Here is a 13,829-nt window from a genome sequence, read left to right as displayed (position 1 = left end):
CAGGATTACACTTGTAAGTTTTACTTACGTAAGTAGGGACAAAGCTATTTGCTATTTGCTTACGTAAGTAAAACTTACAAGTGAAATCCTAGCCTAAGAGTACAAGTTCAAAACGTCAGTTGTTCTATGACGCGCATGTCCGACGATTACCTCGTGTGACGTCACCGTCACGCTGCATACTTCGCAAACTGATTAACATATTCCGTTGCAGTTCAAATGACTGCGCCAACCGCATGTGCATTTACGTTGCACTTTGTTGAGATATGGTTTGTTGATGTTCTATTTTAGATCAGGGTCTCTAGAATACTTTTGTATGCATAGCTATTAGACTGCAGTTTGACTTCTGATCCAGCGTGTCAAACTGCGATCAAATAATTATGCATACGACATTGTTCTAGAGACCCTGGTCCATTTTATAAGTAAACCCCGTCATCAATGTTGCAATTCGTTGAAAATCAGGGTTGGCAAAAGCATCTACCGTTCGCACCGTAGTATATAAGTATTTTTATTTTTTATTTTATAACCTAGCTTTATAAACTCAAATAGATGTCATATATTAAAGAAAAAGTGACGAAGCCCTCCAGTAGTGAAGGCCGGAACCTACACAGCTTTGCCATAAGTCCCCAAACTTCGCTTTATCATTTTTTTTTAAATTATTATTGTAAGAGTAAAAACATCAGAGATTTTTTTTTTAATTATTACAAATATTTATCAGGGAATCACAAAATATGATAGTTTAGTTTTGGATCTGAATAGTACGTGGCGTGGTTCACGCCCAAAAACCGATCTACAAGATGGACGACGGTCCTAGTAATGTGACTAATGTGTCATTCCGGTTATGGTAGTGTTGTGCAGGACCGATAAATGACGTTGCCGCCTTTTATTATAAAACTTATTTCAAATCCTAAATGTTGAATACGCCCATGAATCCCATGATGCAATTTATAGCGAAATTATGACTTAATTCTAAATAAGGCGAAGTTATGTACTATATGCCAATTTAGGGTACGTGTTTCTGCCAACCCTTATTTTCAATAAACTGCAACATTGATGACGGGGTTTTTTAATAACCCGCAGCTACGCACGGCGCGTACAGCCCGTCCGGTATCAGGGGCTCGTATAGCTCCCGATACCAGAGTTTGAGCAGACCTCTGTGCCAGCAGTGCAAGCTATAATAAACCTTATGTGTACGGAATAGAGTGTAAAATAGCTCACCAGTCGGTTCAGCGCCGGTAGACGCTGTAGCGCCCTCGCGCATGCGGCGTAGTCTGAACCCGCAGCTACGCACGGCGCGTACAGCACGTCCGGTATCAGGGGCTCGTATAGCTCCCGATACCAGAGTTTGAGCAGACCTCTGTGCCAGCAGTGCAAGCTATAATAAACCTTATGTGTACGGAATAGAGTGTAAAATAGCTCACCAGTCGGTTCAGCGCCGGTAGACGCTGTAGCGCCCTCGCGCATGCGGCGTAGTCTGAACCCGCAGCTACGCACGGCGCGTACAGCACGTCCGGTATCAGGGGCTCGTATAGCTCCCGATACCAGAGTTTGAGCAGACCTCTGTGCCAGCAGTGCAAGCTATAATAAACCTTATGTGTACGGAATAGAGTGTAAAATAGCTCACCAGTCGGTTCAGCGCCGGTAGACGCTGTAGCGCCCTCGCGCATGCGGCGTAGTCTGAACCCGCAGCTACGCACGGCGCGTACAGCACGTCCGGTATCAGGGGCTCGTAGAGCTCCCGGTACCAGAGTTTGAGCAGGCTTGCCGGTGCGTGGGCATCTGTTCAAAAAAGTTTTTTTTAGTTACAAACAATATTTGAATTTTCTTTACTACTTTATAATAAAATTATGATAGTCGTAAAATTGAGGTCGTTACTTAGACTCGAAAAGAGGAGAGGAACTAGAAACAAATGCTGTAATGATTATTGCATTCACACTTTCCAATCCAGTATTAATAATTAAGTGCAGTACTTCCGGTTTTTTTTTTTAATTGCAAAATATTTACTAGATCCGACTTAGTCGCTCCAGTATAAAAAAAACCGGACAAGTGCGAGTCGGACTCGCCCACCGAGGGTTCCGTACTTTTTAGTATTTGTTGTTGTAGCGGCAACAGAAATACATCATCTGTGAAAATTTCAACTGTCTAGCTATCACGGTTCATGAGATACTGGTGACAGACAGACAGACGGACAGTGGAGCCTTAGTAATAGGGTCCCGTTTTTACCCTTTGGGTACTGAACCCTAAAAACCCATATCTATAATAAATGATCTCTATGTACCATCAGCCGTAAAAGTGCATGGCGAATTTATCAATGAATTCATTTTTAATTTCTCCATGAAATTTCGGAGCTCACTGTACATCTACACGCGACAGATTGACGTATATTCGGATTTTGTTCAGACGAGGTTAGATGTCAATTGCAGTAATTATATCATGAAATTGTTTTTATGCTTGCGCGATTGAAGGTAAAGGGTCAATTGGAGAAGTTTTACTCTGTGGTTTCATAAAATAAGGTTTATATTGTGTACGTTGCGTATCTCATGAACCATGATAGCTACAGTTGAAATTTTCACATATGACATACGACTTGCCGCTATAACAACAAATATTAAAAAACCGACCAAGTGCGAGTCGGACTCGCGCACGAAGGGTTCCGTACCATTACGAAAAAAAACAGCAAAAAAAATCACGTTTGTTGTATGGGAGCCCCATCTAAATATTTATATTATTCTGTTTTTAGTATTTGTTGTTATAGCGGCAACAGAAATACATCATCTGTGAAAATTTCAACTATCTAGCTATCACGGTTCATGAGATACAGCCTGGTGACAGACAGACAGACAGACAGACAGACAGACAGACAGACAGACAGACAGACGGACGGACAGACGGACAGCGGAGTCTTAGTAATAGGGTCCCGTTTTTACCCTTTGGGTACGGTCAATGTTTTAAAAGAATAGTAATAACTGCATCAATAAATTGCTCTGATATTTAGATTAAGATAATATTTAAAACTTGACAATTTAAAAGTGCTTGTTGCCTATTTGAATAAAGAATATATATTGACTTGACTATGAACCCTAAAAAGTACGGAACCCTCGGTGGGCGAGTCCGACTCGCACTTGACCGGTTTTTACTTTGTTTACCACTATTACAACCATCGAACGACTGACATCATCTCTTAGGGAGGTCGCACACGGCGACCGGCGACATTAACCTCTGTTTTCCTAGGAAAGCGGTGCCGTTATATGTGACGTCTTCAACCAAAAGGTACCACATTGTCGCTTGGCGATAAGGTTGATTTCAAATTGAAGCTATAAGGAAATAGCGCCTTATTGACAACCGACAATAAGTACCCTTTTGGTTGAAAATGGCACATATAGCGACCGTCTCCATACAAAACAATACGGCTAAATATAAATGTGTAGTTTATTTCACGGAGTAGGATGGAGATGGCAAGTGGGCGTTCCCGTCTATCCGACAGTTAGTAGCGACCGACTCACTTTATGCACAGACTATGCTCAGTTGTTGTGTAAACTTCATGCTCGAATGACATTCACGTCGTACGTACGCTCGTCTAACAAAAATTGATAATTAAATTTAAAATGCCGTATTGTGCAGTATTAAGCTGCAGAAATCACAGCGGTTTAAAAAATCTTTCACGTGGAGGTATTTCCTATCACCGGTGGTTATTTATTTAAATATAATCCGATAAATACGAAAAATCTGTTTCTATTGCATTATTTACGAATGTTCGTTAAGTAAATCTATATTTTATCAGTTAGAACTTAGAGTTCACAATCCTTTGTCACTATTCTTTACGTTTATCTGGAATATTCGCTATCCTAAATGTCAAATAACTTCGCTACTCAGATGCTGCGCAATGTCGATATTTATATCGATAAAGTTAAAGTTACGATATTTCAAGTTTGATGTTTGGTAGTTCGGTAATAAATTATTATTTTAGACACGTTTCTAATTATTATTTGGGATAATCAATGTCTTAGTAAATATGGCAGCTCTGGTCATCAAGCACTAAGTTAAGTCGGGGTCATTTCATGGCAACCTTTCAAACCTTCGTATTCCTTTACATACGTTTTTGTTTTTTACACCCATCATATTTTCATCGTTAATATAATTAGACTAGGTACTTAATGCACTTATGCGTACAATGCATGCAATGTGCCATGAATAAACGTTTTATATTTTCTATTTCTTTATTATTAATTATTGTAGGTTACCACAAGATGCCGATATTAAAAATAAATGGGTCAATGCTACTGGGCAAGAAAATTAGTTTCCGCAAAAATATAGCACCATTTGCTAGGAGCATTTCTTAGAGAAAGATTTCTGGGGATAAAATTGCCATACATCTCATCTAGCGTCCACACGCCTAAAACTTAGTTACTAATTTAGTAATTATTAGTGACATTCGGGCTCACTTAATTAATAAAAAGTGTTCCGTACCACGCAAACTAGCGTGAAATATTGGAATTTTGCCGCCCCCCTTCCTGATTTGATAGGTCACAATCTTACAATCAAATCAAGTGGGATCGATGAGCCAGTTTCATGTATGCTTTCACACCATACAATTAATTTGACAATTTAATCAGGTTGTCCCGTCTAGATTGGCCTTAAATGCTGCTACAAGTAAATATATTGTTAAAGACGAATACTTACCTATGTAAGTAATTGCAGATTTGTGATCACAAAATAACAGCAATACCGAGTTAATAGACCTTTAAAGAACTATGATTTTATCTGTTTGACTTTAAGATATATTTAATGTTCACATTAACAACCTAGTTGGTCAATTAATAAGAAACAAATTTCTAGTTAGATATTTGTTGTACTGTACTACATATTATTTTTCATACAATCACGATTATCACTACCTATATTATAATCATAAATAAAGTATCATCTAAATGTGTTAAAACATACGGTAATGAAATATCAATACCTAACTGAACACACAAATATCGATAAAACACTCCGATTACACTGTCCCCTCCCTATATCGTCGAATGGAAAGAAGTTCCAACGGTTAGCTACTCGCAGGCGTGTAGAGGTCTCGAAAACACCAGTGTAACGTGACCGTGAGATCCGTAACAAACCATGCGTAATTAGACCTTACTTATACTGGTTTTTTAGCCCTTTTCGCCTGTAATAAGTAAGTGATTTTAAAATTATATAAAATAACGCCATCTGGTGTTGAGTAGTTGTATTAGGTGAACGTTGAGCGAGCTTTTGTGAGATGAATGAGATAATGAAAGAGTCGTATGTCATATAGCTTTGACATTATATTTTAAACCGTCACTCATGTAGCCTACAGTTGATATTCGTTCGAAAAATGTCCACCGGTAATAACTTTTTGGTATGGAAAGTTGCTACGAATCAGAGCAATTTTGTAAGTGTGTGACGTATTTTAACGTGGCTATGAATGTGTGAGTTTAGCGACACTGGTTTTCATACTAAATAGGAGTCATTTCACATCCACTAGTTTATTAATTCGTGGTTTATTTATTTATCGTATGGCATTACAGTTACTGAATTTGAATTAAATATTAATCCAGAGATAGAGGTTTGCACTCTTCAGATAAGATGGCCCTTTCACTGAGGTTCGCGGGGTCTTCAACGTCCCCTGAATTTGGTGAGAGGGCATTCCAAAAGAATTTGGTGAGTAGTATTTTGTATGACGGCTATATGACGGCACCGCTATCCTAGGAAACCAGACCAGAAATAGTAGATTGTGTCACAAGGGAGCAAAATGACATATTTACGGCGAGGGCGTACATTGAATCCTAAATGAAGCGAAGGATTCTATAATCCTCGCTACGCTCAGGATTCTAAAATAGAATCTTGAGCGTAGTGAGGGATTCAAGTGATAACGCCCAAGATGGAAATAGTTTTGCTACCATGTGACGCATACTGTTTTTCACATCACCTATGAGGAAATTATTATGTTCCTAAATATTAATTTACCAAGAAAAATAGTATGCAAAAAAAAAATTGTGCCCTAGAACAGAAAAGTGCCACTTTGATCCCTCCTATCAAGGAAGAAAAGTGCCACTTTGATCCCTCCTAGCGGGGAAGAATAAGCCCTTTTTCGAATAGGTGATGTGAAAACTTCTTTAGCGGCGCTGTGCACTTTTTGTGATGGGGAAAAAATGTTAAACTCGCGACAGTATAGTTCTTATAGTTTTGGAAAAAAGTGGGTGTGACATACGGACGGACAGACAGAAATGACGAATCCATAAGGGTTCCGTTTTTTGCCATTTGGCTACGGAACCCTAAAAAATAAAGCGAATGTAAATTTTTCATACGTAACTTGTTTTTGCTCTATTTCGTTTATTTTATATACTAGAGCTATATAAACTAATTACAGACTTAGAAATACCTTATGTCATTGTATGTGCAAAGTTTCATTACAATCCAACACGTAGTTTTAAAATGAGAACGAAACTCCGTTTGTATTGAAAGGTGAAATTCAGCTTTGGAAGATTAGATACTTTAGTAAGATGAGTATTTTGTCTTCACTGTGGTTCAATCAGTACTTGTTCTTGAAGTACTCTTGCGCACGTCACTTTAATCATTGAAACAATCTACTTATTGTTACGTCGATGTAAAATTATCGTAACTATATTGATTGCTTTGAAGCTAAGTTTATATTTATTACAAACACGAGACTGTAATGTAACGTAATGTAATGAGGATTATTATAACGATATTTTTCTTATAGCATGACGACCGAGTGTGCATACGTTTGATTGGGCCAGGTAGACTAGGTACAGTCGAAGGCAAAAATATCGATCCAGACAAATGGCTCAAAAATATGTGAACACGACTTTATGAGGGCTAACGCGCATGAATTCGCCGCTAGGGGCGCTAGTGTAGATGGTAGTCTTTTCCATAGTTCGAAATGTCAAATGTCACTTGTCACTTCAATGACTGACAGCTGTTCTTTAGTCTTTTGGACCACCATCAACAGAGCAAAAAAACGATAGCCCTCATTGTCTAAGGTGTAAGAGCGTACACATATTTTTGAAACTTTGAGAATGTATATATATTTATGCCCTTGACTGTACAATTTAGTCGACCCATCGCGAAATAGTAAACAAAGTAATTTATCATTTTTACCTACTTCATAATCGCTTGTTATTACGATTTGTATACTTGATTATCATCATGATTTTAAATTAGATGACTTGTAGTGTACGCTTTTGTTTCGTCTTACAATGTTACAACAATAATATATATGTTAGATGACAATGTTACATTTTTAGGGTTCCGTACCCAAAGTGTACAACGGGTACGGGACCTTATTACTAAGACACCGCTGTCCGTCCGTCCGTCCGTCCGTCCGTCCATCTGTCTGTCTGTCTGTCTGTCTGTCTGTCTGTCTGTCCGTCTGTCCGTCTGTCCGTCTGTCCGTCTGTCCGTCTGTCACCAGCCGGGCTAGCACATGATTGGCGCGAGAGTATCTCGCGAGATAGACTACCCGTCCCCCTTTAATTCATACAGTTAGTAAAAGACGGGTAGTCTATCTCGCGGCGAGATACTGTCGCGTCAATCATGTGCTCGGCCTACTGGCTGTATCTCATGAACCATGATAGCTAGACATTTGAAATTTTCACAGATGATGTGTTTCTGTTGCCGCTATAACAACAAATACTAAAAACAATAAAATAAATATTTAAGTGGGGCTCCCATACAACAAAAGAGATTTTTTTGCCGTTTTTTTTGCGTAATGGTACGGAACCCTACGTGCGTGAGTCCGACTCGCACTTGGCCGGTTTTTTGTTATTTCTATTCCTGTAGCCTTACCACGACTGCCGTATCAGTGTCAAACTGACATATTCGCTAACCTATTTTTTTTATCAAGCATAAACATCTGCGAGCGATACTACAATTTTTTAAATAGGGGATATTACTGCAATGTTCAGCCATCATAGTGCACCACTAGCCTTTTTAGGAGTCACTTATACATACTGCACCTTTAACAGGTTTTTGTTACTGCTACTGAAGTACTCGTGAGATCTTGTTAGTGAAAAACTGTAAAAGCGATAGAAAGAGTTGGAATCGTCATATTATACGAAGGAACGAAAACGATAGGTAGGTAGGTACGTAATGCATCTCCCAAGCCATCTTTAGTCAGCTAGCAACGTAGTTCAATGTAAAGAAGATGTCAAAATAAGAGATGAGATTTCTCTTTACCTATATTATGACGCCTGATCACTGTCGGCTGAATTGAAAATGCTAGTTAGTTAGTATATTTAGACTAATGACAATAATATGTATTTTTATATTAAAAATATAACAATGTCTGGTCTGTTAACAGTGTTTACGATGGTAACTAGTAATTGTTTGATGTCACTAAAACGACGAAGAATCTTGTGTAGAATTACCAGTCGAATAGAATTGTTAAGAAAACTGAACAACTAAAAATTTTTTAATATTTATCGGATTAAAGAATAAATAATCAAGATGAGTTCAAAATTAAAAAATACTGTTGGGGCGTCTCAGGTTTTCAGTGGCTCAAGTAACACCGAGTATTTGGTTTTCCAGCATTCTTGAAAAAAAAAAGCTGGGCTAAACTAAACACATAAAGAGTTTTTAAATAACCAGTGAGGGTTGCCAGTGAGATGGGCGGTCACTTGCTGCCACGGCCCACGGCCGACACTCACCAGTGAGGTTGGAGGCGTCCGGCAGCTCCCAATTATCAATCTTGGCCTTGAGCGCAGCCACCTCGTCCACGTCGGCCGACACCCTGAAGATGCCTTCAGTCTCGCTCCCGCTCAGCGCTAGCACTTGCTGCGAGAGCGCCACCTGCACCCAAGGGAGCTGGCGGTTCGGGAACCGTTCTTTTTGTAACGCCATGACTTCGGATAGCGTGTTGCCGAACATTGATTGTCGGAATATTTGGATCTGTGGAAAAAGACGACTGTTAGTTAAACAAAACTCAAAGAAACTATTTGGTATATTTCACAAAATCTTCTGCTGTGTGTATCCCGTCTCGTACAAAAGCGTTTATTTTTCCATGACAAAGGGACTTAAGAAATGCTTAGAAAAATGAATCCCAATCTATTCCCAGTCCACTATAAATTGGATCTTTTTAAATCGAGAGTGAATAGACATCTTTTAGGTAAGCATGATCCACCCTAGACTGCATCGACACTTACCATCAGGTGAGATTGCGGTCAAATGCTTGCCATTTTGTAATAAATAAAAAAAGAATCTTAGAAAGAACGCTAAAAAACAAAAAACATGTGTGTACGAAGAGACCCGTGAATGCTCCATCTATAGTGGATTCCATGTATCGCGCGTCATCGTAATCCTTGTCGGAATGAACAAAGGTTGATATAGGGGCTGTAGCCGCGCGCATCAGTTGACGTCTTTGAGGGTAAAAGGGTTAAAAATTACGTCTTTATTTGTGACGTTCCACGGGCAAAGGTACCTTATGGCGGTCGGCGCTTACGTTGCGTACCTCCGCATAAGTATTGGAGCGTCGTTAATAATGGCGTAAGCGCTAACCGTCATAAGGTACTTTTACCCGTCGAACATCAACTTGGTTAGTCTGTGCATAGAGTAACTTATACTAGAGCGGTACTGTCATAGTAAATTTTGTAACCCTAGTAAATTCACTGCCATCTGTCGACACACTTTAAAACTTAAAATGAAGATTTATAAAAATACGATAAAATGTATTTAAATATAGATAAATGTTTTTTTTTATTTGCATTAATTATTTTTATGATTTTGACCCATGTTCTTTCACTGATATGCGTTAAAATTGTTAAATAACAAACGAAACCGTCAACGCCATCTATACGACAGTAAGCCAAAACTAGTAGCGCCCTCTGAACGAGAATCAAATTTTCTTGATTTTCGAGGCACGTTTTTTCCTTAGACTGTATCCATCTATTACGGAGTTATATCTACCTATATCTTTGGTCTGTGTAATACGAAATAAAGTCTACCAATGAACTGAACTCACCCACGCCTGGTCAATGTCCTTAGTGGAGGGTCGCCTGGGCTACCACTTGTCGCTAACTCGCTCATAGTGTATGTTGTTCTTGGTTCACGGCTGTCATAATTAACTCTCCATTCGTAAACCTTATTGTAACGTAATAAGGTCTAAACTCACCCGCGCCTGGTCGATGTCCTCGGTGGAGGGCTTCCTGGGCTGCCGCTTGCCGCTGACGCCGATCCGCTCGAGCCGCTTGCACGCCACGCCCGCGTAGTGTGACACTTGCACGTGGATCGGCCATTTGCCAACCTGGCAAAAGTACATCATTATCGTTTTGAAGAACAAATTTGCCGAACAATAAGAGATCAACAGACCGCTTAGTATGATTTGCGTTGTCGCGTGCGACTCCATATGTCAAGTGCGGTTTCAAGCAGGGATGTTGCGAATATTCGCATCCGCAACCGCGGAACTTCCGCATTATTTTCAACATCCGCATCCGCATAAAATCGATGCGGAGCTTAAGACGGATGCGGATGTGGAACAGGTAGGTACAGGAACGTCTTAGCGGCGGCATAAGTGCTAGGTAGTTTCGTCATTAGCCAATAGGAATCTCGTTTCGTTTTTACAATTCGTCGATCGAGCACTTTAGCCTATGACGGACAGCGACAAGAAGTGAAAAGTTTGTTTTATTTGGACTTTAGTATAGTAATGTGATTGTGGGGCACCTATATTCTTGTTAAAAGTTTCTTTTTTTTTAATAAAAAATACTAAAGTGTAATATTTGACGTTTTTTACGTGATCTTACGTCTTCGGTTACCGCGATAGTTACTTGACGTAGTTGGTGAGCGCGGGCTGGAAGGCGGGGGAGGGCGGCACCAAGGCGAGGCACACGGCTAACTCCCAGCCTGCAGCAGTACTGCAGTCTCCATCATCACCGGCATACCTCGGGGAAGGCGTCCGCGAAGGCGGGGTCGCGGTGTCGGTTGACGTAGTTGGTGAGCGCGGGCTGGAAGGCGGGGGAGGGCGGCACGAAGGCGAGGCACACGGCTAGCTCCCAGCCTGCAGCAGTACTGCAGTCTCCATCATCACCGGCATACCTCGGGGAAGGCGTCCGCGAAGGCGGGGTCGCGGTGTCGGTTGACGTAGTTGGTGAGCGCGGGCTGGAAGGCGGGGGAGGGCGGCACGAAGGCGAGGCACACGGCTAGCTCCCAGCCTGCAGCAGTACTGCAGTCTCCATCATCACCGGCATACCTCGGGGAAGGCGTCCGCGAAGGCGGGGTCGCGGTGTCGGTTGACGTAGTTGGTGAGCGCGGGCTGGAAGGCGGGGGAGGGCGGCACGAAGGCGAGGCACACGGCTAGCTCCCAGCCTGCAGCAGTACTGCAGTCTCCATCATCACCGGCATACCTCGGGGAAGGCGTCCGCGAAGGCGGGGTCGCGGTGTCGGTTGACGTAGTTGGTGAGCGCGGGCTGGAAGGCGGGGGAGGGCGGCACGAAGGCGAGGCACACGGCTAGCTCCCAGCCTGCAGCAGTACTGCAGTCTCCATCATCACGGGCATACCTCGGGGAAGGCGTCCGCGAAGGCGGGGTCGCGGTGTCGGTTGACGTAGTTGGTGAGCGCGGGCTGGAAGGCGGGGGAGGGCGGCACGAAGGCGAGGCACACGGCTAGCTCCCAGCCTGCAGCAGTACTGCAGTCTCCATCATCACCGGCATACCTCGGGGAAGGCGTCCGCGAAGGCGGGGTCGCGGTGGCGGTTGACGTAGTTGGTGAGCGCGGGCTGGAAGGCGGGGGAGGGCGGCACGAAGGCGAGGCACACGGCTAGCTCCCAGCCTGAAGCAGTACTGCAGTCTCCATCATCACCGGCATACCTCGGGGAAGGCGTCCGCGAAGGCGGGGTCGCGGTGTCGGTTGACGTAGTTGGTGAGCGCGGGCTGGAAGGCGGGGGAGGGCGGCACGAAGGCGAGGCACACGGCTAGCTCCCAGCCTGCAGCAGTACTGCAGTCTCCATCATCACCGGCATACCTCGGGGAAGGCGTCCGCGAAGGCGGGGTCGCGGTGTCGGTTGACGTAGTTGGTGAGCGCGGGCTGGAAGGCGGGGGAGGGCGGCACGAAGGCGAGGCACACGGCTAGCTCCCAGCCTGCAGCAGTACTGCAGTCTCCATCATCACCGGCATACCTCGGGGAAGGCGTCCGCGAAGGCGGGGTCGCGGTGTCGGTTGACGTAGTTGGTGAGCGCGGGCTGGAAGGCGGGGGAGGGCGGCACGAAGGCGAGGCACACGGCTAGCTCCCAGCCTGCAGCAGTACTGCAGTCTCCATCATCACGGGCATACCTCGGGGAAGGCGTCCGCGAAGGCGGGGTCGCGGTGTCGGTTGACGTAGTTGGTGAGCGCGGGCTGGAAGGCGGGGGAGGGCGGCACGAAGGCGAGGCACACGGCTAGCTCCCAGCCTGCAGCAGTACTGCAGTCTCCATCATCACCGGCATACCTCGGGGAAGGCGTCCGCGAAGACGGGGTCGCGGTGGCGGTTGACGTAGTTGGTGAGCGCGGGCTGGAAGGCGGGGGAGGGCGGCACGAAGGCGAGGCACACGGCTAGCTCCCAGCCTGAAGCAGTACTGCAGTCTCCATCATCACCGGCATACCTCGGGGAAGGCGTCCGCGAAGGCGGGGTCGCGGTGTCGGTTGACGTAGTTGGTGAGCGCGGGCTGGAAGGCGGGGGAGGGCGGCACGAAGGCGAAGCACACGGCTAGCTCCCAGCCTGCAGCAGTACTGCAGTCTCCATCATCACCGGCATACCTCGGGGAAGGCGTCCGCGAAGGCGGGGTCGCGGTGTCGGTTGACGTAGTTGGTGAGCGCGGGCTGGAAGGCGAGGGAGGGCGGCACGAAGGCGAGGCACACGGCTAGCTCCCAGCCTGCAGCAGTACTGCAGTCTCCATCATCACGGGCATACCTCGGGGAAGGCGTCCGCGAAGGCGGGGTCGCGGTGTCGGTTGACGTAGTTGGTGAGCGCGGGCTGGAAGGCGGGGGAGGGCGGCACGAAGGCGAGGCACACGGCTAGCTCCCAGCCTGCAGCAGTACTGCAGTCTCCATCATCACCGGCATACCTCGGGGAAGGCGTCCGCGAAGGCGGGGTCGCGGTGTCGGTTGACGTAGTTGGTGAGCGCGGGCTGGAAGGCGGGGGAGGGCGGCACGAAGGCGAGGCACACGGCTAGCTCCCAGCCTGCAGCAGTACTGCAGTCTCCATCATCACCGGCATACCTCGGGGAAGGCGTCCGCGAAGGCGGGGTCGCGGTGTCGGTTGACGTAGTTGGTGAGCGCGGGCTGGAAGGCGGGGGAGGGCGGCACGAAGGCGAGGCACACGGCTAGCTCCCAGCCTGCAGCAGTACTGCAGTCTCCATCATCACCGGCATACCTCGGGGAAGGCGTCCGCGAAGGCGGGGTCGCGGTGTCGGTTGACGTAGTTGGTGAGCGCGGGCTGGAAGGCGGGGGAGGGCGGTACGAAGGCGAGGCACACGGCCAGCAGCTCCCAGCCGCGCAGTAGGGAGTCTCGTAGCGGGTTTTCTGTTGTTTGCCGACATAATTGCACGTACAGCTCGTCTCGCAGTCTAAACAATAAGAGACGTATTAGTACGGCAATATAATGTATCCATTTAGGATCTTGCGGTTGTAACCGCGGCAGTACGCCGGCATTCAATAGTGTACGTTAGCGATTAAATTTGTACTACCAAGCGCAGGTGTGACCGTTAAAGTGTATAGATGGAGTAATAGGTAGGTTGGTTTGGTCACAGTCTATAAAACAATACAGTCGTTCGACGAAGCCGTCTAGACAGGGAAATCGTGCGGGATGCCAGGGGCGAGGGGTGTACC

General features: G+C 45.2%; 1 protein-coding gene and 1 long non-coding RNA gene across 2 annotated transcripts in view; one reads left to right on the top strand and one right to left on the bottom strand.

Moving 5' to 3' along the window:
* LOC134742967 (uncharacterized) overlaps positions 1 to 13,829 on the top strand; it is a 401,065-nt gene that overhangs the window by 343,353 nt on the left and 43,883 nt on the right. The gene's annotated exons all lie outside the window — the stretch shown is intronic.
* The window catches only part of LOC134742966 (rho GTPase-activating protein 39), a 50,021-nt gene that overhangs the window by 7,622 nt on the left and 28,570 nt on the right, over positions 1 to 13,829 (bottom strand). The window contains exons 17-20 of the mRNA XM_063676200.1: positions 13,375 to 13,567; positions 10,145 to 10,276; positions 8,685 to 8,925; positions 1,622 to 1,776 (exon numbers count right to left, since the gene is read on the bottom strand). Coding sequence (XP_063532270.1) covers positions 1,622 to 1,776; positions 8,685 to 8,925; positions 10,145 to 10,276; positions 13,375 to 13,567 — 721 coding nt within the window. The remainder of the gene's footprint in view (positions 1 to 1,621; positions 1,777 to 8,684; positions 8,926 to 10,144; positions 10,277 to 13,374; positions 13,568 to 13,829) is intronic.

This window comes from Cydia strobilella, chromosome 7 (genome assembly GCF_947568885.1).
Source record: "Cydia strobilella chromosome 7, ilCydStro3.1, whole genome shotgun sequence".
Classification (NCBI taxonomy): Eukaryota; Metazoa; Arthropoda; class Insecta; order Lepidoptera; family Tortricidae; genus Cydia; species Cydia strobilella.
Note: the sequence above shows the minus strand (reverse complement) of the source record. Positions and strands in the feature narration are given on the sequence as shown.